Genomic DNA, 24,854 nt, shown 5'->3' with positions numbered 1-24,854 from the left:
AATTAGCAAATAAAATAAAGAGAATTATGCACCACCACTGAGAGGGGTTTATTCCAGGGTTGCAAGGCTGGCTCTATTGACATACTTAAAAATAATTCATTTACACCAGCATATTGACAAGCAGTGCTTGTGGCCGCTAGGGGTCTCCACTGAGCAGCATCGTCCATCCCGCTGGATGGTAGCTCTGCCCGTATTCTGCAAGGGCTTGAGGGAGCAGATTTTAGTCAATGAAGGGTGGGAGCTAAGCAGAAAACCCTAGCTTCCATGTCTCGTGGAGGGATAGCTCAGGCTGTTTTACACAAACTTTGATGTGCTCATAACTCACCAGGGAATCTTCATAAAATTGAATTCTGACTCAGCAGGTCTATGGTGGAATCTGAGATTCTGCAGTTATAACAAGCTCCCAGGTGAAGCCAATGCTGCTCGTCTGGAGACCAAACTTTGACTCCTCTACCAGTGCTTTTTGCAACTTCCTCCCAAGTAAACTGCTTGCCTTCAAACTCTTGCTGGAGGGTCTGCTTCTGAGGGAAGCATTTTTCCCCTCTCTTCTTATGGTCCATGCTCCTTGTTCTCTGTTTTCTCAAAGCCAGATCAATACCATGCAATGTGACAGGGCAAACATTTCACTTCCTCATTTCCAGAATGAGGGGCCACACCATCTATGTTCCTTTCATTGCAACATTCTAGAGATATTCTCATTATTCTAGTGATCATCAAACTTTGCATACTCTTTGTGATCAACTTTCCTGCTCATGTACATGACCTTTTCAAAATGAGCTGCCTTCACAGAGGGCTCTTCAAAAGATGTCTCTAAACAGAAATAGAAAATAGAGCCCTTTTCTTTAAGCATAATAGCAAAAATCCTTGACAGATAAAAGATACAGCAAATGTTCACACATGCAGATGACATTTTCATTGTGATGGAGAAAAAAGACATTCAGAAAACATAAGACGAGTCATTTCAGGCAGAGGCTATTAAAATGAAAATCAGTGCCAAATGAACAAAAGATTTGGAACCATAATCAAAATCCATCTAAACAGGAGATAATACACATAAGAAAACACAATTCTGGGTTTGTGTATTGCATCCGCTTTTTGATCAAATGTCCCTAGACATATCTTTACAGATAAACTTTGACCCTTCCAGATAATTATTGTGGAAAATTACCTTCTCACACCTATGCTTAAACCTTCTTTGAAACAAGTTTACAAGAAACCAAGTGTACAATCCTATATGTAATATTACCACTATACTCACTGTCTTTTACCCAAAACATTACAATTCAATCTAAGCACAAATTTTATTTTCATTAGGTTAGTACATTTCCTAAAATATTAATAAATGAAATTAGTGCATGTAACCATCCATTATTGCTGTGTAACAAATAATCCCAAAATCACAATGACATTCAACAGGAGTCATGTCTCATTCACAAAACTGCAGGTCTGATGAGTGGCTCAGCTCCCAGGCATATGTCTGCAGGTTGACTGGGTCAGCAATGCAATATATGAACTCACACTGGCACCCAGATGCAAGGAAGCAGCGCCTTGGGCAACCTGCTCATGGCAGAGGTCAGAGGTTCTGGAAAATAGGAACAAGTGGGGTGGGGCTCATAACAAATGCTAGGCTCATAACTGGCACACTGTTACCTGTCCACATCCCGTTCAAAAGCAAGTCACATGATCAAGTTCAATATCAGTACCCTACTTTGTCAATCTCAGTTACCCCAGATGTGGCTTCCTCTGAAACAGAAGAGAGCTCTTTTTCTCCCTCCTCGTGCTATTCCCGGGGCGTTATTCAAGACACCCTAAATCTCTCCTGCCAATGCACCAGGCTACGGAGCAGCCAGCAGGGAGCGAGCGGGATTCCCGGCCGGGACCAGCAGCGGTAACTGTGCCCTTTGGAGCGGGGGCGGGCCCCGCGGCGGAGCCAGAAAACCCAGGCGCCTGGAGCCCAGCGGCTTTGCTCTCTCGGCCCCAAACATGGAGCCTCCCGCGACCCGCGAGGTGCACATGAGCCAGGCCATCCAGCCCGTGCATGCCAACCCCCGCGGCGAGCTGAGCGCAGGGCAGTTGCTCAAGTGGATCGACGCCACCGCCTGCCTGGCGGGTAGGGGCGCGGCGGGCGGGGGGCGGCCGTGGGAGCGCACAGTAGGGTGGGGGTGGGGGTTTGGAAGTGGTTTACGGGATGGAGAGGGTGGGGTGTCGGGGTCCGAAATGTGAGGAGCTTGGGGAGCGGGGGGTGGGGGGTGGGGGGGTGGGGGGTGTGCAGGGGTGGCGGTGTGGAGAGCCCCGGATGGGAATCTGAACTGAGACTCAGGAATGCCGGGGTGCAGGATGGAAGCAGGGGTCGAGCAATGGCAGAATCCAGCATGATAGACTTGGGGATAACCCAAGTGTGGAAGCCACATTTGGGGCCTCTGCTGGTCCAGAACCTGGAATGCGTGAGGAGACAGGAAAGCATGGAGCTGTGCGCCCTGGGTGAGGACTGAAACAGTTGGCTCCTCCACCTTGGGAACACCTAGATCAGCGCTTCTCAAATGTTTGGGGCTCAGAACGCCTTCAGCCCATTAATAAGGGACGACCCTAGGAAGATTTTTTTCAATCCATATTAACCATATTCTACTTCTTTTTTAAATCAATTAATTTAAGGTGAATTGATTTAATTAACATTTTAATTATATAGTTTATTGAAAAATAACCATATTTTCAACAATAATAAAAATGCACTTAGAGGCTTGGTACTGGTTTACATTTCTTCACATCCCTCCCTCCCTCTTTCCCTCCCTCCCTCTCTCCTGTCCTTCCTTCCTACCTACCCTCCTTCCCTCCTTCCTAACATGGGTTAACCACACTGTATGTGATTTGGGGGAAGGGTTCACGTCTCCTCAGAGGTATGTCACATCATCCCCACCACCAAAGCACATAGTCCTTTACCCTAGAATATTGGGCCTCTCCCTTTTTTGTTCCTGCCCCCATATTCCCTCCCTCTCTTAGAGCCTCAATTCTGCAGTCATTTCTAGGGTTGGTTTTGGTTTGTGTCCGTTGTTTCGTGTCTCTATATTCCTCATATGAGTGAAATTATCTGATGTTTGTCTTTCTCCCTCTGATTTATTTCACTTTAGCATGCTTCCCTCCAGTTCTATGTTGCTACAGATGGCAAGAGCTGATCTGTTTTTAAAAATTGCTGAATGGTATATTCCATTGTGTGTATATATACCAAATCTTCTTAATCCACTCCGCTGCTGTTGGACACTGTTGCATAACTTGATGATTGTAAATAGTGCTACAATGAGCATAGGAGCTAGATACAACTCTTTGATTTAGAGGTTTTGCATTCTTTGGAGTGGAATTGCTGGGTCACATGGTAGATCTATTTTTAATATTTTGAGAATCTCCATACGGGGTTCCACAGGGGCTGGACCAGTCTACCTTCCCACCAATAATGTATGAAATTTCCTTTTTTTTTTTCTTTTTTTAAATTTTATATAATTCTTACATCATTTTTCATTTTTGCATAATGTATGAATTTTCATTTTGGCTATATTCACCATACAATTATACCCCCCCCCTTATTTTGACCCTAATCCTTCCTCTCCCTACTCCCCTCACCCCCGCAGTGTGTCTCTGGCTTATAGTTGCTCGTTGATTTTGATTTTTATTTTGTATTAATTAGTCTTTTTCCTGGTCCCTTACTTAGGTTTTCTAAACTCCTGCTATGAGTGAGACCATCCAGTATTTTTCTTTTTCTTTCTGACTTATTTCGCTGAACATGATCCCTTCTAGTTCCATCCATGTTGCTGCAAATTGCATGAGTTTATCTTTTTTGATAGCTGAGTAATATTCCATTGTGTATATATATGTACCACATCTTCTTGATACAGTCATCTATTTTGGGGCATTTGGGTTGTTTCCATAGCTTAGCTATTGTAAATAGTTTTGCTATAAACATAGGGGTGCAGATGCCCTTTTGAATTAACGTTTCTGTGTCCTTTGGGTAAATACCTAGGAGTGGAATTGCTGGATCATATGGAAGCTCTATGTTTAGTAGGTCAAGATATCTTCACACAGCTCTACATAGTGTTTGGACCAGTTTGCACTCCCACCAACAGTGCAGGAGAGTTCCTTTTTCTCCACAACCTTGCCAACATTTGTTGTTGCTAGTTTTTTTAATATGTGCCATACTCACTGGTATAAATAGTATCTCATTGTAGTTTTGATTTGCATTTCCCTGATTACAAGTGATGTTGAACATTTTTTCATATGCCTGTTGGCCATTTGCATTTTCTCTTTGGAGAAGTTTCTTTTTAGCTCTTCTGCCCATTTTTTGACAGGATTATTTTCTTTCTTTCTTTCTTTTTTTTTTGTAGAGTCTCATCAGCTCTTTGTAGATTTTTGTGAAATTTCCTTTTTTCCCACAACCTTGCAGCATTTGTTGTTGGTGGTTTGTTTGGATTTTTGTTGTTGTTTTGTTTGTTTTTTGATATGGGCCATTCTCACAGAAGTAAGTGCATAGCTCTTTAGTTTTTGGTTTAATAGAAAATTTTCTTCTTACATCTGCTTCTGCATCCAATTTGTTGCCTGTTGTACCCTTAAATAATCTCTGCTCAGGACCTTTGTACATGCTTTTCTATTTAACTTTATATTCTTCTTTGATCCTTTTCATGCATTTCATCTCAGCTTAATATCATTTCCAGAGAAGTTTTTCCTGACCACCTGTTCACATTTGCACCCTTGCATCACTTTTATCACAATGCCCTTTCCAGCTTCCTTCATAACACTTAGCACAATCTATAATATTGTGGGTACTAATCTGTTCACCTCTTCATTTCCAGTCTGGCCCATTAGCATGTAAACTAGAGTTAGTTCTTCAGGGCTTAATAAGCACTAGGTTAAAAAAAAACACCTGATTTATATGAATGGTTAGTAGATGATGGGGCCAGAGCTTGGAATCTCATTCTTAAAAGGAATCCAGGCTTTGCATAAGGCCATCAATGAACTTGGCAAATGTATATTTTAATGTATATTTTAGAGTAAAGCATGTGAGGATAAAATATTAGAGCAGAAGGCACTTTAAAGATCATGTATCCTAGGACTCAGAGGACAAAAGTAAAGCTCTGATGGTTATGAAACATTGCTCAATGAGTGCTGAGTTCCTAATCCCCTGTGTGCTAACCACCTGCAAAACTCAGTCATACATCTGATGCCAATCTGTTTCTTGGCTTTTTATTTGTTGGTAGGTATATTTGGTTTTTGTCTTAACAGTGTTTATCAGGATTTAAGGTCAGTTATAATAACATAATAATGAAAATATGAATATAAAATTAATTCACACATAGCAGAAACAAGTATATAAATCACAGAGGTTGCTTGTAATAATAATAACACTGAGTACCGCCAAGGCAACTGATTACATTAATGGAAACTTCAAGTGACTTTTAAAGTGACCTCACTTAATGCCTCTGTCCTGTGATGGAGAGACAATTGTCTGCCTGCAATTGTCATAAGAATTTCTGTTTCACATCTTTGAAAATTCAGACCACAGAATGATTCAATTGATAACCAATTACTCTGGATCTTAATAATTATCAATAATACAGTATTAAAGACACCTTGATGGTAAGGTTGTTTTTGGAAACATGGATAATGCTTGTGTTAAACTCACTAGGGTAAGAAGAGGTACCACATAAACAAGGGACATTATTTAGCCAAAGTGTAACTGAATCTGTAACAGAGAAACACTCTACCTTAGTGCTTTACTTTATACAATGGGAGCAATACAAAAACTGGTTTTTCTAGCATTCTTTTTTTTCAACCACAGTTCCATATTGACTAGCACTTCTATGGCCACATTATTGCGATAAAGAATGATCACAGAAGGCCTCCAGGTAGTGCCAAAGTCCAAAATGTCTTCTCAATGTTTAAAGAAAGATTAAATATGTTCACTATAATTTTGGCGTGAGATCACCTATTTGTCAGTAGCCCTATTATTCCTCCAATTTCTTGTGCTTACAGGCTTAAAGCCATTCATGAGTCATTATCCATATACTCTATTTCTTACTGTAAAATATCCCATAAAAAATAAATATACCATATTCACAGTTTCTTCTCTATTTCACTTATGAATCTTTTCCAGCTTATGAAGGATTCCAGGGAATCCTTCATTCCCTTAAGAATGGCTCCAGATCCATCCCATTGTGCAAGTCTATAATCAGGAGTCATTCATCCTTGCTACCTCTCTATCTTGCTTTCCCTTCATATTCAATCTATGAACCAAGTATTACCAATGTTACCTTAAGGAACCTTTCCAATACAACCTCTTTGCTAAATTTCCACTGCTACACCTAGTCCAAGCTCCCACCATCTTTCATGTACTTTAGAAAAGTTTCCAAACTGGTATTCTCCATCTATTTTGTTCTGCTCTCCACATTGCACTTAAAATGCCTTTTGAAGGTGCTAATCTGCTCATGTCACATGTTCTGCTCATCTTCCCCCACAGACTTTTTTACCAAAGGCTATACAAGGGCTCCTCTTACAGCACGCTCAGTATGTTGTATAAGAAAAATTTTCTCTCATGTAACAACTATACACTCGGGGGAAAAAAACACATTTATATAAAAGCAAATAATCAGTGAACAAAAGTAGGCTTAGAACACTTGGAAGTCAACACTTGGAAGAAAAGAATGGTAATAGCTAATTTTGTCCTTTTTAAAAAAAGACTACACCTAAATAAGGACCTCCTATTTTCTCCCAGCTAAATTTCTTTCAGAAAACACACAGACTTGTTAATTTGAAAAGCCATAAAATTTGGGGGAAACACAGCCACTAAAATGTGATGGGCAAATTCAAGAAAAGAGAGAGCCAGAGAAGCAGAGCCCAAAAACTCATCTATAGTCTTTGCTTGAATCGCTGATGAACCTTAAGTCATATATGCATAGGACAGAGTCTAAACTTCCTACCCAAAGCCTAGTCCCATCTCTAAGGAGACAGCTTTATCCTTTAACTAAGACAACTTAGTTAACTGTCTACTTAAGTAAAAAACAAATACTCTCAGAAGATTAAATAAAAACCCCTGGTTTCTATAACTTATCACTCACAATGGCTAGATACAATTCAAAATTACTTGATATACAAAGAAACAGAAAAACATGACCCATTCTTAAAAGACAATGAAGAAACAAAAAGACAATGGATGGAGACCAATACATAGGTGACCTAGGTATTCAAATTAAGCTTCAAGGATTTAAAAGCAGTGAATTATAACTTTGCTCAAGGATATAATAAAAGAAAATATAATCATAAGTGATGAAAAGATAATAAATCATAGCAGAGAAACTATTAAAAAAAAAAAGAACAAAACAGAAATTCCAGAACTGAAAATTATAGTATCTGACCCAAAAATTCACTGGACAGAATTAATAGTAGAAGGAGCAAGACTGAGAAAAGAAATAGTAGCATAAAGATGGGTCAGTAGAAATTATCCCATCTAAAGAACAGAGGGGGAAAATTAATGTTAAAAATGAACAAGGTATCAGAGATTTCTGAAAAAAAAAAAAAAAAAAATCAAAAGGTGTAGAATACATGTCACTGGAATTCTAAAGGAGATGAGAAATAACATGGGGCAAAACAAAATATTTTAAGAAATAGTGGCTGCAATTACCCTAGACATGGTAAAACACACCCATTTACAGTTTTAAGACAGCAAAACACTAAGCAAAATTATTACAAGAAAATCACATGAAGGCACATCATAAGCAAACTATGATGAAGAAAAAAATTCTTGAAAACAGCCAGAAAAAACACATTAGATAGAGGAAAACAATGTTTAAAATTATCTGGCCTCACCAAAAACAATGGAGGCCTGAAGACAGTGTAACCATACCAAGCAAGAGCGTCAAGGCCTTGTGCATGACCTGTCCTTCGTCTTCCCTTCAGCCTTTTATCAGCCAGTCGTCCTTTTGATTTCTTCATGATAGCCACAAAGATCTTCACTAGGGCCCTTACAGTCACAATTTCTTCTGTTCAGCATGCTCTCCCCTTGCTTTTTTTCTCTCAACATCTATTTTACTCCTACTCATCCTTCAGATCTTAGTACATCCTCTCCACATCCCACCTAAGTCTGGCTCTTTAGTTTCTTACCCTCCTAAAATCCATGTTTTCTCCAGAGCACTTAACTCATTTTTGTTATTACGTATTCATTCATTTAGTACCTGGCTCCTCTATTGGACACCATGAATACTGGGATCAGGACTGTTTTATATTTCCACACTTTACATAAAAGCTGGCATAGTACAGGTGTTCAGTCAAAATTAGTTATATTAATAAATAAATGGAGATACCACCAATTTTACCAATCATCATCTCATACCTGGGTGATAGCCACTTAGCTAGTCTACTATTCCTCAGCTGCTCTCAGCTTCTCTTGGAAGTAGTTTAAGGGTTCATTTTTCTTGGCTTACTGTATGAAAGACAATCAAAATCAAGAATCAGAATAACAGACGCACTTGTAAAAGGAAAACTATATCATATCAATAAATATCACACATAAAAATTATGACCCTATGTTGATTTCCACATTTTTTTCCCTTTTAATTTAATGGTCTTTGAAAGTCTATAGGGTAAACCATGTCTGTTGTGCCTGTGAATGCTATATTTAGCCAACTACTTCTCTAGGGAGAATTTCTTGGTTGGTCTTTTCTGAGAGTTCCTATTGCTGCTATAGTTTAAAAAAAAAAATCAGTGCTTAAAATAAATGTATTTCATCTCACTAAGCCTAAATTTCTTATTTGTAAAATAGAACTAACAATACTCATGTAGTTGACATCTTTAAATACTTATTAGCTCAGAACCTGTCCAATAATAAATGCTTAATTAATGGTAACTATTATGATTTTATTTCTTCTTGAGCCCTTTCATAATCTAGTGTAGTACAATATATACCTCACTAAGATATCCAATATACACAGTATTTTAGTCATTTACTGGTTATTGCACTTCAGTTATCATTTAAATCATTCAAAATTGCTAACTCCTGGGCCTCCCCTGGTGGCGCAGCGTTTGAGCCCTGGACTGCGAAGCTGCCAGTAGCCTCTGCAGTACAGGTTCCATCCCCGGCTGCCTGCGAGGGTCCCACATGGCGCGCAGACCTCTCCTGCCGCCCGCTGCTCCCCTCAGCAGTGTATTTCGTCAGTCTACCTGTTTCTCTTCCCCACTCTGGCTCTGGTGAATTCTCTCACCCTCCCGCCCTTCTGACTGTACCCAGTGCTTGTATAATGAATAAATAAATCTTTAAAAAAAAATGCTAACTCCTGTTGGTGTATATGGGAACATTTTATTAATAAAAATAGTCTAATAAACCAAATATCCCATTCTCTCGTGTTAGGTAACTGGAATGGCTACCTATTAGGTGTCCTTTAGTCAGTGTTTTACAGGGCATTATTTGCAAGAGTCCAATAGTTCTCTGGAAAACTTAAGTTCCAAAAGGGCACTGACTATGGCTGGATCACTTAACTGCCACTGAGTACACTTGTTAAAAGATAGGTCTGATTCAGCTCAGTATCTGTTAATCAGTGGCAACTTAACAAATGTTTGATACGCTGAATTAAACTGGGCCCATCTTGAGTATTTCTTTTACAATCCCTTAGGCTCACTGAAATCTACAGCTGGGAGCCCACCCTCCCTGCTCCATCACTCACAGGGCTCTTCGGTGGTTCCTTTTATGGTAATTCAGTTTATGTGATGGCCCATTTGGAAGGACAGTCATTTCAAACTAGTAAAGCCAGAATGTTCAAGTTTCTACAGAATTTGATCATAGAAGGAATGGTTTAAATATTTGCTTTCTGGCATGTTTTCTCACCTCTTTTTATCTGGGACTTATCGATTAATTATAATATTAAACATTAAAATAATGCATTACACACGAAGAATACAAATGTACTACACACAAAGAATACAAATTCACTGTCATTTTCTTTTTCAAATGTAGCACCAGGAATGAAGTATCCAAAATTAAAATGGAGTAAATAGTCCTTTAAAAAAGTCAAAGCAATCTGTTTGGGTTTTAATTAACTGTTCCTCAAAAATCAAACGCTGTCAGAAAACTATGTCAAAAATTTTCCCAAAGAGAATAAATTTTGAAATTTTTCTTTAAAGCAAAGACAACCATCAAAAAAAGTCTCAACAAATTAAAGGCAGACATGGATCACAGAAGTAACTGTAGCGCCTCCCAAATCTCTCTTCACCCTATGCAATATACCCTTTCTCCTATATAATCAATGCAGAGTGAATTTGATAATAATCAGTAACATATATGGCTAAATACTTACGATATACCTATCTCTATTTCTCTGTTGCCCAGAGAAGTTCCTCTTTGACTGGGGGTGTGATTTCAGGGTCTCCCATACTTTTCAGTGTTTATACTGTTTAAGTGGTTTAAAGATATTCAGTTACTGGTTATGTGGGATAACAAATAAGGTACTGATACATTCTTTTTTAGCACAAAATATTTAAAGTTGGCACCAACTTAATGAATTATTATTTAAATAGCTAGGCATACTGGTATTGGTATTAGATTTTAAATCAAAGATAGTATAAATTAAAACAGGAGTAATTTACATGCAGAAGAAATATAACTTATAGAGCACAGTTACTGTTATGAATCCAGATCATCCAGAAGAGTGGGCATAAAGGTCCCATATTGAACAAAAGGATGTCTTATTCTTTTTCCCTTATGCTGAAACATAACTACTCATGCAGCATATTTTTAACCTATTTTTTGAAGCTGAAAAACATGCTGGGGTTTCCTGTGTTACAGCCTCAGTGGATGACATACAATTTGAGGAGACGGCTAGGTAAGTGGCATTGCTCTGTCAAGCCTTTCTCCTGGGTTTATTGGTTTATTTGTGACACATATTTGTGATACCAAGCTAATTTATTTGGAATCATTGATCCAATGTTAATAAAATAAATAGCATTTGACCCAATGTAAATCAGTTTAAAATAATTTCAGGGCCAACTTTTTAGATACTGTGATTTATACTGTTGAGTGTAAATACATTCTATTTTGATGAGAAATAGCTCTCGGCATTGGATACATTCTGGTATAAGGCATAGCAGGATTTTCACAAGCTGATTCTTAATGGCTCCTCCTTTACTAGATGAATAATTAATGATAATAAGTATCTCTGTGATGGTGAATTTCATCATTAGGTTGTTGGGTAAACACTAATTCATCTGAGTAGAGATGGTAAATTATGAAAAATATTTTATGTGTGAGTGTGTATGTGCTTTAATGTCTTATAGAAAATTTAAAGATATATAAATATTTCAAACATACACAAAATAGAGAGAATGGTACAGTTTGTTCCTGGGGACCTATCACCTAGGTATAACAATAATCAAGTCATGCATACTTGTCTTTGACCAGTATACCCTCCATAAGCCCCCACATATCTGAATTATTTTGAAGCAAATCCCAGGAACACCTATTTCAGTATATATTTCTAAGGTAAGGGTTCTTTTAAAAAAATCAAATCACAATAACGTTAACGGAAATTATCATTCCCAATGGTTTCCTGTTAAGAGCAATAGTATCAAGTGATAATTTCCTAGAACCATTATTTCATTGGATATTGGTAAAATAATAACATGCTAATTGTATCATTTCTTCATTTATTTCCTGAAATACTTTTCAAGGAGATAGTTTCTCTCATTAGTGACTTAGTTACCATGAGGTAAACTTTGTCCAGGGAAGACAGACTTAATTCTTAGGAGTCCATGAACTTTAACATACTCGATGGTTTCAATTCTGATGTGATTATCCTTATGGATGCTCAAACTACCCCATCTTTTAGCAGGAAATTTCTGCAGTTTGGTTCCCAAGCCTATGTTGTCATATCATGAAGCAACTTTAGAAGGCTTTAGTAATTCCTTTGCTTTCTGATGTGACAAGACAGGCTCATCATTTCCTCACACAAACTTAACCAGAAATTTCTTCAAAAGAAATGATAAGTAGAGATCACAAACTGAGCATGAGAGGTACTCACTGATACAGGTCTGGTCATAATGTCTAAGTCTTCTCAGTGCACAGAATTAGGGATTATATGTTTGTTAAAGTGTTTATACTCTGCAATGCTTTACTTATTTTCAAAAAACTGCATGGCATTACATTTCATTTGGTGTTCCAAGTGAAGACTAATCTTCAAACTTATCTTGCTCATCTAATGCCAGAACTAGTTGTAATTCAGTAAATATTTGTTAAATGATGCATTAGTAAAAAATGAAATTATTGATATTTTAGGAAGCCTGAATATAAAGAATTAGGGGAAAATAACTTGATATAATTGACCTGAGAGAAAGATTTGTAAAAAGAAGACTTGAACATTTTAATAGACCAGTAAGGAGATTAGGAAAAAGGCAGAGACTGCAGGTATAAAAGAGGAGAAATAATGGGGGCTTGGGATTGGGGGCACAGATAAAGAAAGATCTTGAAAATATGTATCCTTCTTCCTCTGAAAAGGAAGAGTAAGGGCAAGAGCAGTGAGAACACAGTTCCACTTTGAAAGCCTGGAAGAAAAGTGAGGATACTCTTTTGGGTAGACCCTTACCATCTGCAATGGTGAAGGGGTCGGGTAACTGAGGGGGCATGAACACAAAGGTGTGGAATAACTTCCGGTTCCATGGCCAGCGTTCTAGTAATAACGAGGAATGAATAGATCATCTGGAATCATTGAAGGCCCATGTGAACTTATTGAAGTGGACCAATTTGTTTGCTTGCTTGCATGTATGTTTATTCACTTATTTAATAACTAATATTTAAAAATAAATATCAGTGGTATTGGTTTGCCGGTGTGCTTGTGTTAACTTCCCTTAAGGAAAAATCTGCATAGTGTCAGTTATCTGTTGCAGATTTGTAAATCATTTTGCATAATATCTTTGCAAAGGCCCTTTTCTGTTTAAATAAAGGGTAGCAGCTAATTAACATATGTGTGGTTTACAATGATCAACATCTGTTTTTAGTAATGTCTTTGTCTGCTATCATTAACCTAAGTTTTTCAGGCATGAACATTATCAGCATGTTTACGGTGGATCTGCTCTGTGGGACATACATTTAAGTAAAGTTTTAAGTCTGAAAGGAGATGTGCTAGGATTACGGAGTTTCTCGTTCCCCCCCTTTATTCTTTTATAGAGTTGGACAAGTTATAACCATCAAAGCAAAAGTTAGCAGAGCATTCAGCACAAGCATGGAGGTAATAGGTTCCCTTTGAAACTTATGTCTCTCTCTCTCTCTCTCTCTCTCTCTCCTGCTTCTTGGCTTTTCCTGGAGTCCCTGTTACGCTGCTCTTAAAAGCCCAGTCTTAGCCCAGGTGAATCCCATGTACATATGCCCACACCCTATTCCAGGTGCCCGCCATCAGGCATGCATTTAGGACCAAAGATCCGTCATCTATCCTAATGGTGGGAGGGCAGAAAAGCCTGATACTTTTACCATTCCCTACCCAGCCCCTTTGATTTCTAGACACAAAACATCCTTTATAAAGACTTGTGTTGATTTTCTGGGGCTGCCATAACCACAGCAGCCTATTTGGCTTAAATGACAGAAATTTCATATATATATATAAAATATGCAAATAATGCACAACATATAAAATATACACTATAATATATAACTTATATAATATATATATTAATCTCAGTAGTGGGTGAGATTACTGGTAGTATTTACCCTGAATTGTGAGCTTCCATTTTTATCACTCAACTTTTCCTACTTTCCAAATTTTCCATGGTAAATAAAAACTTTTCTATCATCAGGAAAAAACAGATATTTTTCCAATATTATAGAACATCCTTAAAAGGACAGTGCTGCTTAAAAATAAATTTAAATGCTAGTTTCATTAAAAAAAACAAAAGACTAATGAAATATGTAACTGCATTTTTAATTACTATACTCTCATCTGTTATCTGCATGGCTGAGAGCTTATTTATTTTTCTTTTCATTTTAGATCAGCATCAAGGTCATAGTACAGGACATGCTCACTGGCATTGAGAAACTTGTAAGCGTGGCTTTCTCTACATTTGTAGCCAAACCAGTTGGGGAAAAAAAGGTAAATTTTCTCTGTGAAGAGGTGTTTTACATCTACTGCGGGGTCATATTAACAATTGCATCAGAATTCTAATTTTAAAAGGCACGTTTCTTCTTACCATGTGATACGGTTTCCCAAGACTTGTTATTCACCAGTATTTACTGTGAAAGTTATCAATCTGTGGTAATATTCAGCAGCTTAGAGCAAAGGGGATGTAGCCAGTTTCTGAAAGAGGAAGAAAACATTTATGTTTTAGATGATCTGGAGGTCATATTAGTTTCTTAAAAATATTGCCTACAAGTTTAGTTCTTTTGTGGTTATAGAAGTTAAAATTGAATTGAAATAAAAATTTTTTTAAAGCAAAAGCAATTTAGCAAGCAGTTGCATGTTGTGGTCCAATCATTTTTTTACACCTAAAGGAAGAATGTCAAAGTTGCTGAGTTATTGAAGTTTAAAAATAAGCTTCAGGACATATGGGGTAAAGACACCCTCAAAAGAAATACATTGGCTGGATATGCATGCCCAGCGGGCTTGCCTGGCCATTGGCCCAGATCAGCTTGTCCATAAGCTGTTGGGATGATAATGATTCATTATAATTTCTTGTCTTTCCTTTTTAAGGTCAGGGCGCCTGGGGGAAGGCTCACATTGAGTCTAAACATTTTTTTAGTGTAATAATTCAATTTAAAATCTAAATCTTTTACTCCAAGGATTCTCAAGAATTGGCTTTTTCCTAATTACACATTTGAAGCCACTAAGCAGTGCCTATCACTCTGCAAAATGTTCTTCCTCAAACTGCCTCCAACTTTAAGGCCAAGACCGAAGCAAAGATCTCATTGTTTGCAACAGAAATGACAGCAGAGTTGCACACCCCAGCTCCTTCTCACTTGGACCAGGAGGCAGAGTTAGCTCACCAGGGTGCCTAATGATGGTGGTCCTGCAGAATTTTGTACACCAGGACAATCTGTGCCCAATACCAACAGGCCACAGGCAAATTCACTGTGCCCGAGACATTGGTTTTCAAACTGAAGTTCAACCCAACTTTATTATTAAAGTGCAGCTTTCTGGGTTTCATCTGAAAACTGCTGAATCAGAATCACTACTACAGGAGTTGGGGTGGTGTAGTTGAACAATGCATCATAGAAATTAAAATGTAAAACATTGAGATAGGTCTTGCCAACTGTTCTGTTTTTCCTGGAACCACAAAAATCTCTAAACTCTTGGAAACCAGAAAATATGGGGATGGGTGCTCCCATATCTCAGAGCAAGTGACAGAAAGGAATCCACCTCTCCAGCCCATTCCTTCACAAGGAAGAGCAAACAAGGGCCATCCTTTTCGCCCTCCAACTTCAAACTTTTCACTCCAACTTCAGGGATTCATGGACTAAGAATAAAGTAGTCACACTTCAGTCCAGTAACTGCTGAGCCTAAAGAACTGTTTTCCAAAAGTGTTTCTGGGAGTCAGGTGCCTTACAGTGCTACCATCAGGGGTTGGCTCAAGTAACCTTTTTGTAAAGCACCTTTCCCAGACTAACTTTTCCAGTTTATGTACTCTTGTTCAGTGGAACATCATAATATGAGCCATGAAAAATCAGTGGTTTGGTTTGAACCAACAGGACTCACTGGATCTCTGTCCAAGTGAGTTTATCCCAGGATGAGATGGGCAATGATTAACTAGGCTTAGTTCAACAACTGCACAGGTCAGATCATTGAAGGACTTGCAAGACTCCATAGGGTACATTCACGCCTGACCTTGAAGCTAAAGGAGATGGTACAATAGAAAAAGCACAGGCAAACTTCCAGAGAGACACAAAAGATTGTGAGGCATGGCTCCCAGGGTCCTTTTCAGTCAAAAAGAATGTACTTCATCTGTGATTGGAGAGCTAAGGCACAAGTTTACCATGTGGTCTTTTATATTTACTGGTCACACAACTAAAACAAAGTTGTGTAAAAAGTTAAAACAGTGCAAGCAATCAGTCTATACTACCTTCCTAATTGAATTAGACAGGCAGTCCAGGGGAATTTTAGACTTTAGGCAACATGTTATAAATCAATAGCTATTTCAACCTTTTTTGGCCAGGGGTCAGCACCGGTCTTTGGGTATCCTGGAAATAAGCAGGCAGCTCCCCCAGCCAACTTGCATGGTATACATTCCCTATACATACAGGTCAGCAGTCAGACATCTGTGGAGGAGTTTGAGCCCTTGAGTTCATGCTGGTTTCTAGAAGCTGGTTAAAGCTTTATTCTGACATAGATTCTTTGTTTGCTTACTAATTAAAGTTTTTACCAGGTGATGAAATTTCCAAATTGGGAATATTTCTTGGCACAGGATAGTTTTCTAGGGTACACTTTTATTCCTTCTCTTTGATGTCTTACTTGTGGAAAAAGTAGAAAACATCTCTTGATAAGAATTCACTTGGGTCTCATTACCTCTCCTGATTCATTAAATTGAAGAATTTGTTTTGTAGTTCTGTTGAAATTTTTTTAAATTCAAGAAAAATTAATATTTGGAAAGCTTTTTAAAACTTCATATATATACCTGAGGGGGTAAGGGGAAGCAAATATTGTTTAAAAATGAACAATGATGTAAAAAATTAATAAAAAAGTCATATATATCTTATTTTATGAAGAAACAAGCCTATATTTATCTTTTTATTTAGTCAAAATAATGTAAGTAGAAACACCCAGAATTAGAATTAGAATGTTTACTTTGAATTAGAAAAAGATGTAGCATATTACTTGTTTTTGCAAAACTCATATTGTGCATTTATACTTCAAGAAAGCAATGAAATAAGAAAGTTTTTCTTTCCCTAGATTCATTTAAAACCAGTCACACTTCTAAGTGAACAAGATCATGTGGAATATAATCTGGCTTCTGAAAGAAGGAAAGTTCGATTACAACATGAAGACACCTTTAAAAACTTGATGAAGGAAAGTAGCAAATTTGATGGTCAGTAAATCTCTTTAGGAACGTTTTAATTATATGACTATGACAGGTGAATGGGATATTTTCTTGGAGCACACTTATTTTCAGCTTATCATTTCAATTCTATCATAGAGATGCTAGGTATCTCTGCCAACAAATCCAGTGGCTGGAGAGAAGGATCTGGCTATTCAGAATAAAATTCTGACACCTAAGAACCATTTAAATCAGAGGGTCACCAGGAAAGGAGACAGGAAAGAAGGGCAAAAGAGACCAGAAGCTCCTTATTAGTAAGTGTGCACTCATAATGATCAATGATTGAAGAAACAACAATCCAAACATCAATCTGGTGCTTCATGGTTATTAAACAGTTTCTCATCCATTATTTTATATGCTCTGCATATAGTCCTAATAAAGGAGGAAAGTGAAACTGAACAGTTAAGAAACTTGCCAATGACTTCATGAGCCAAAGTTTCTTATTTATCTGGCTGTGATTTCCCCAGCTCTTTGAAATGTTGTGGGACTAGAACAGTAGAGAAAGGAGACTCACACTGTCTCTCCCCTGTCTTTCCTTCATATCTGACCTACCTGCTGAAGCCCAGGAGAAATGACCTCTGATGGCGAGCAAAGTGGGGGAGAGGAGGAAGTGTAGTTAGTGGTCCAGTCCTTCTTGCCCCAAGTGACATCATCATGGTCTGAGACAAACCCACAGATCTCCAGGTTGGAAACGAGTTTTTCAAAGACTTCTACATATAACTGACCTTGTAAAAAAGACAATGCCTGTTATCGGCATTGGGTTAAAATTAAATCACTGTGCTCAGAAGATAACATCACAGCTCAGTTCCAAAATATGTTTTGAATACAATTTGCTAAGGTAAGGAAATAGTGGCCATTACAGCTCTTATTGCTGTTTGGCGATTTCAAAGCCTTTGCTTTCAGGGGAAACTGATGCACTGAATTCTAAGTGTCATCTAAACCAGCCAGAAGTGTCTCCCAGCAGTGCTGGCATTTGACAGGAACTGTTTTCTCACGGTGTTTTCCTGTACTCCAACCATTAGAGGTCGAATCTGTTCCTTGGACCCAGTTCCACAGGATAGGGGTGCTTCTGTCGCCCACTTACTTCTCTTATGGCTTACTTACTCCTAAGCTTGGATCACTAGACTCATTGGCTCGTTTACTTGCAGCCCCAGTTCCTAGCCAGCATGGAGCTGCATATTTATTTTCTTACCAGGGACCTATTGCCCATACTCAAGCCATCGAGTTTTGCTCTGTTGTCCCCATTCACTGGGGCAAGATTAAAGACAAGTACACATAACTATAAAAAGCACAGTAAAGGTACTGATTACTTAGTAGGTTTTTGTAAGGATTAAATGGGTTAACATAGATTGCTTAGAACAGTGCTGGACATGTAAGAAATTGTTATTGTTATCGCTATTTGAGAGGTTTCCATGTACAGGAAGGATTGCAGGCAACAGTTAAAGACTATTATTAACAAAGAACTTGACTGTGAAGGTGGAAGACATGGCCTGGAGCTAGAGTGGGCCTTCAAGGTCAACAGGCATTGTTTTTCAGAAGAGAAAATATTTGGTCACTGTTACAGGCTGATTAACACTAGATAATAAAATATCATTATTGAGGAAACGTTGATAATATCATTGTTATCAAACCTATACATCAAATACATAAAATTATCATTTCTTTGTCCTAGGAAGGATTTATGATGATCTCTGCTACTCTGGCTTTTCTCAAAAATGTCAGTTCATTGGAAAGTGTTGCTAGGCCTAGTGATTAAAACCTCCTTCACACCCCACTCATAGCAAAGTGAGCCAGGTGAACTTGACTGGCAACATTGGGGTCTTCTGTGTTACACAAATTATACTAATAAACAAAATCAGCAGCAATCGTTGCGTGCCGCTCCACAATACCAACATTACTTTACATACTAGAGATGTTCATACATACTATAGTCATTCAAATATTGAGGTAAAATGATTACAATTGACTTCCACTTCAGATAGGAAGTTGAACAGGATAGATCTATATGGTTGGTTCAATTTGTAATTATATATTTTTTAAAGTCTGTTTTTATTATGTTTTATCTAGTGCACCCTACCACAGATTATTCTACATTCCTTTGCACAACTTAAACCTAACTTTATTGATTTGTTCTTTTGAGAAACTTTACTAGCTTTCATGCTATCCAAGATATCATAGAACTTAAAAGCAATTTCTCTTAAGAATGTCAGACCCCTAGAACCTAAAGTTGCCACAGAGCGTATAGTTTGTCCACCTGCTGCCCTGCAAGTCTGAGGAAGTTGTTTTGAATTAGACAATATGTTCTAATGGAAGACAGCTAGATCATCTTTGTTACTGAGCTGTATTTTTAGATTAAAAAAAACAAAACAAAACAACCAGCATTCTGCATTGGTTGTAAAATCAGACATAAAAGATTGGAGTCATTTTCTAGATGTTGTATGATTGAATCCCTGTTTTTAAAAGATGAGAAACTTGAATTCAAATCACATGCTTTCAGAAGAAAAAAGAATAGGAGACTGGATTATGTGAAAGCAGTACTTTTTTGGGAAGGAGCTCTTGTACCACTGGGTCATTGTTTAGAAGCTTGGCATGTATACAGGCTTAAGATTAGGAACATTTAAATTATGTTTAGTAAGAAATCAAATCTTCAGTATGTTAATCCTTTCTGGTTATGAGAAAGAAAAATAGGTCTGGAATAACCTCAATTCAGGTCTAAGTTCCTGATCTGAAAATATGGGGTGAATGTAAAATTATCCAAGCAGAATGGTGACACAATATTTAATGAACATCCAAAGTACAAACGTGAAACTGACCACTGGTCAAGTATGTCCCTATTTGGAAATCTACATAAAGAATGAAGTCTGTTTACTGTCCTCAACTCTGGGGACACAGCCGAACCTGAGAGAGCCTATTTCTTCATTCGCTGGCAATTTCCTGCAAGTAGACATACTTCTTTGCACTGAAGCCACCTATTCTTAGTATGTCTTTGCACAAATCACAGCTGATGCATGTGACATATGACCTGTCCTATGACCCACCTCCTCATGTCCCAGTGTCTGCCAGATATGTCTTCACAGGAAATGAGTAGATTTTTCTTTGAAGTTAACCCTGAAAGTAAAAAGAGTTGCCCTATATTTGAGTTTTCACAATATCGCTTGTATTATAAGGCTCTCAATTTTTTATTTTAAAATTATTTTAAAATTATTTAACAATAGGTAATATATGTACAGGCTGAATAATGCAAAAGGGTAAGAGAAGAATCAATTAAAAGGTCAAGTATTCCTAGCATCCATGCTGCCCAGTTACCCAGTTCCCATGCTCAGAGACAACTGTCATACACATACATGCACACATTAGCAGATACTAATAACATCTGAAGCAAATAAAATAGATATTTCAGTAAGAGGTAACAATATTAAGTTATACACCTACCTTTCTTTTTTCATTTAACAGTCTTTTTCAGAGATAATTTATATGAATTAATTTCAAAGGACCACTTGAATAATAGAAATTAACCTTAAAAACTCAATCAATACCAGTTTGGGATGTTTATAGAACATCATCTAACAAAATCTTCTAATCATCTAAAAATATGTTGACTCCGTGTCTGGAAAAACTAATATTTTGAAATAAAATTTTACAAACATCTTTGCAAACACACACATCTCAGCAGGCAAAAAATAAGAAAAAATCTTGAAGTCCAGAAATGATGAGAAAACCCAAAGGAAACAATGTTGGTAGTACGAACTTTGAATGTGGAATAAATCAACAAAGTTAGGGCCTCCCTGGTGGTGCAGCGGTTGAGCACTGGGTTGCGAAGCTGCCTGCAGCCTCTGCAGCGCCAGTTTGATCCCCGGTTGCTCCCTGGCCACTGGAGGTGGATCCCACATGGCGCGCAGACCTCTCCTGCCACCCGCTGCTCCCCTCAGCAGTGTACTTCGGTCCTTCTGCCTGCTCTGCTCCCCGCTCTGGCTCTGGTGAATTTTCTCACTCTCCTGCGCTTCTCACTGTACCCAGTGCTTGTATAAATAAATAAAATAAATAAATAAAAATAAATCTTTAAAAATTAAAAAAAAATCAACAAAGTTAAATTTATTCATTTAAAACATTTTTACTGAGCACCCATATTCAGTAATTATATTAGAGTAAAAACAAATACATCACAGCCCAAAGGAGTTTAGTATTGAGTGGGTTGGATAATCAATTACCACACAGACATAAAACTATAATGATGTAGGTACTTATGGATAAGGGCTCATAATAGTGGGAATTAACTATGGAGGTTAGCGAAGTCTTCCCTGAGGAGGTAATGACTGAGCTGAACCATGAGAGAATAGGAGTTAAGTGGGAGAAGGTGGTGGTAGTGACCAGAGGAATTGCTTCTGACAGGGAATGTGTGCAAATGCCCTAATGTTTAACGCAGCACTAAATTGCAGTAAATAAATATAGGTCAGGGTCATTGGAACAGAGAGAGACCAAGATTGAGAGAGAATACAAGGCGGGGGGGGGGATTGAGCAGTTAGTCATGGGCGAGACAAGTTAACAAGGGCTTGTAAGTCATAACAAGGATTTGAGTTTTTAGACTTCAACAACAGGAAGTAAGCTACATGTATTTAAACAGGAATTAAATGATGGATGGAAGTAAGGAGAAGAAAATAAAAGATCATCGATGCATTCTAAATCTAAGAATTCCACTAAGAAATTAAGTTTAAAATCTCTGTAACACATTTCTCTCTCTTATATGTGGCTGTGCCATTCCCAGTTACCAACAGCTGCTGGGTGTAGTGTGTGCTTACACTGCAAGCTCAGCTCTGCCTCTGACACTACAACCAGTGTGGTACCCCTGAGTTGAAAACTCTCCCCACCCGTACTTTCTCAACAACAGCACAAGACATTTAAGTCTAACTGGTGATTCACTTGATGATGCAGGAAGCATAATTGAATACATTTTACTGCTTTGCAGCCAGAGTAAATGATTTCTCCATTGTGGAGTATAAAAACCAATTTGTCAAAAAATGAAGCAGATATGATTCAAAGGAAGCAGAAGGACACTAAAAAAGTACAATGTGTTATGTCTTATCTGCTTGTGACTAAATTCATTACAAAACTGCAACCACAGGAGACCACATTCTAAAGTGTATAGGACAGTAAACGACTCCAGATTTTCAGTGTCTGTTGTGATTTGTAGCTGAATTCCTTTATTTTCAACAATTCTGTTGAGTTATAATTACATGCCATAAATGGCCCAGATTTAAAGTGTATAATTTGGTAAGTTTTGAGTGTATATAACCATTGAAACTATCACTACAATAAAGAAAATGACATATCCACACTCCCGAAATTTCTTTCTGCCCTTCCCCACCATGACCTGCTCTTCCTCCACCCCAAACAACTCAAGTTTAAATATAACTCAAGTTTAAAGAGTTTGGACTAAATTTAACCAAAGAGATGTAAGATTTGTACACTGAAACCTACAGGACATTGCTGAAAAGAACAGAAGGTAGAAATATATGGAAAGAGTCAATGTGCATGCATTGGAAGAATTAACATTGTTAAAATGCTTACATTACCTAAAGTAATTCACAGATCAATATTTCAATGGTATTACTCACAGATACAGATTTAAAAAGTCAAGAAGTTTACTTATAACTACAAAAGACACCAAAAAGCAAAAAGAATCCTGAGGAAAAAAGAACAAAGATGAAGGTATCAAGTGCCCTCATTTCATAACTATACAATAATGTTATAGTAGTCAATACAGCATGGTATTGGAATAAAAACAGATTCACAGGTAAATAGAACAGAATTTAGATTCCATAAAGAAACCCACAAATACAGACAATTAACTTATATCAAAGAAGCCAAGAGCGTATAGCAAGATAAATCTCTTCAATAAATGGTGTTGGTAAAACTGGACAGCCACATGCAAAAGAATGAAACTAGGTCACTATCTCATACCATACTCAAAAATTAATTCAAAATGGACTAAAGACTTATATGTAAGACCTAAAACCACAAAATAAATAGAAGAAAGTACAGGTAACATGTTCTTCGACATCAACCTTAGAGATGTCTTTGGGGAACTCTACTCCAAAGGCAAGGGAAACAAAAGCAAAAATAAACAATACAGAATACATCAGACTAAAAAGTTTCTACACCATGAAGAAACTACTTCAAATGAAAATATATCCTAATGATGGGGAAGATATTTGCAAATCATATATCCAATAAGGGATTAGTATCCAAAATATATAAAAAATTCATAAAAATCTGCAGTGACAACAACAAATTTAAAAAATGGGCAAAGGATCTAAATAGAAACTTCTCCAAAGAAGATACACAGATGGTCAACAGACACATGAAGTGATAATGATGCTCATCTCTTATTACTAAGGAAATGCAAATCGAAACAATGAGATAGCACCTCATACCTGTGGGAATAGCTATTATGTAAAAGACAAGAAACATCAAGTGCTGGAGAAGATGTGGACAGAAGGAAATCCTGCACATTGTTGGGAATGTAAATTGTGCAGCCATTACTTAAAGAAATACAGAGATCCCTTAAAAAATTACAAATAGATTTTCTACACAATCCAATTATCCCACTTCTGGATATTTACCCAAAGAATACATAAAGTAACTTGAAGAAATACATGCATAGCATGTTTACTGCAGCACCATTTACAGTAGCCAAAAATTAAAAACAACCTAAATGCCCACTAACGGATGACTGAATAAAGATGTGGTATATATACACAATGAAATAATACTCTGCTATAAAAAAACAAAGAAATAAACAACAACCAAAAAATCCCTTTGAAACCCTATCATTTGCAACAACACGCATATACCTAAAGGGTATTGTGCTTGGTGAAATAGGTCAGATGGAGAATGACAAGCATCATATGATTTCATTTATAAGTGGTATATAAAGAAACAAAACAAATGAAAAAAAACAAAATAAGATAAAATGAAATTTTTAGACTATAAGACCAAATTAGTAGTTACCAGAAGATGAGAAGGAAATGGGTAGATCAGGTAAAAAGAGTTAGTTGTAAAGGACAGAATTGAATTTTTACTGGTGAACTTAAAGTAATACATACATTGATTAATAAGATGTGAAACTGAAACCTATATAATGTTATAATGTAATGTTTCTGAAATAAAAATTTGTTTGAAAAGAAATGCACTATAAAATGGATTATTAAATAAACAAAACCATTCTTTTAATATTTTTAGATAGATACAATCTCTAAAAGGCCTTTTCTCATCTGATATCTAATTCACTGTAAATATCCCATTCTGATAAAAGTCACTTTGTAGGAAAAAAATACCTACTTATGTCCCTGGGAGTTTTAAGTCTTCAGGAATAATTTAATTTTTCTAAAAACCCATGAGATGTGGGTGCTATTGGAAAGGTAACGCTGAAGCCACAGGTTCCATGTTGAATTCTACCATCATTAACACCTGCATCTACCTTGCAGATCCCACTTGCAAAGAAGAGGAAGGAAGGATTTCCACAAGGGGAACCTCTGTTCAGAGCATTGAACTTGTCCTCCCACCCCATGCAAACCATCATGGAAATACATTTGGTGGCCAGATTATGGCTTGGATGGAGACGGTGGCAACTATTTCTGCAAGGTTCTTCATTTTAACTTCAGTATGCAATGTTGGGACCAGTGGGGAGAATAGAAAAGGTTCAAAACTCAGTTATAGGCTCATCGAGGGAACAGAGGACAATGTCGCCTTTCATCAAAATGAGAAAACGATAAGTCATTTGTCTGTTTCCCTTTGGATGGATCTGTCTTTATATTTGA

General features: G+C 37.4%; 1 protein-coding gene across 1 annotated transcript in view; it reads left to right on the top strand.

The window, feature by feature from the left end:
- The first annotated feature begins 1,983 nt into the window (after positions 1-1,983).
- ACOT12 (acyl-CoA thioesterase 12) overlaps positions 1,984-24,854 on the top strand; it is a 38,053-nt gene continuing 15,182 nt past the window's right edge. The window contains exons 1-6 of the mRNA XM_037530168.2: positions 1,984-2,110; positions 10,781-10,850; positions 13,187-13,247; positions 14,001-14,102; positions 16,893-17,028; positions 24,522-24,678. Coding sequence (XP_037386065.1) covers positions 1,984-2,110; positions 10,781-10,850; positions 13,187-13,247; positions 14,001-14,102; positions 16,893-17,028; positions 24,522-24,678 — 653 coding nt within the window. The remainder of the gene's footprint in view (positions 2,111-10,780; positions 10,851-13,186; positions 13,248-14,000; positions 14,103-16,892; positions 17,029-24,521; positions 24,679-24,854) is intronic.

This window comes from Talpa occidentalis, unplaced genomic scaffold (assembly GCF_014898055.3).
Source record: "Talpa occidentalis isolate TD23 unplaced genomic scaffold, MPIMG_talOcc4v2.1 talOcc4.6, whole genome shotgun sequence".
Taxonomy (NCBI): domain Eukaryota; kingdom Metazoa; phylum Chordata; class Mammalia; order Eulipotyphla; family Talpidae; genus Talpa; species Talpa occidentalis.
This window is presented reverse-complemented; position numbering and strand designations above follow the sequence as displayed.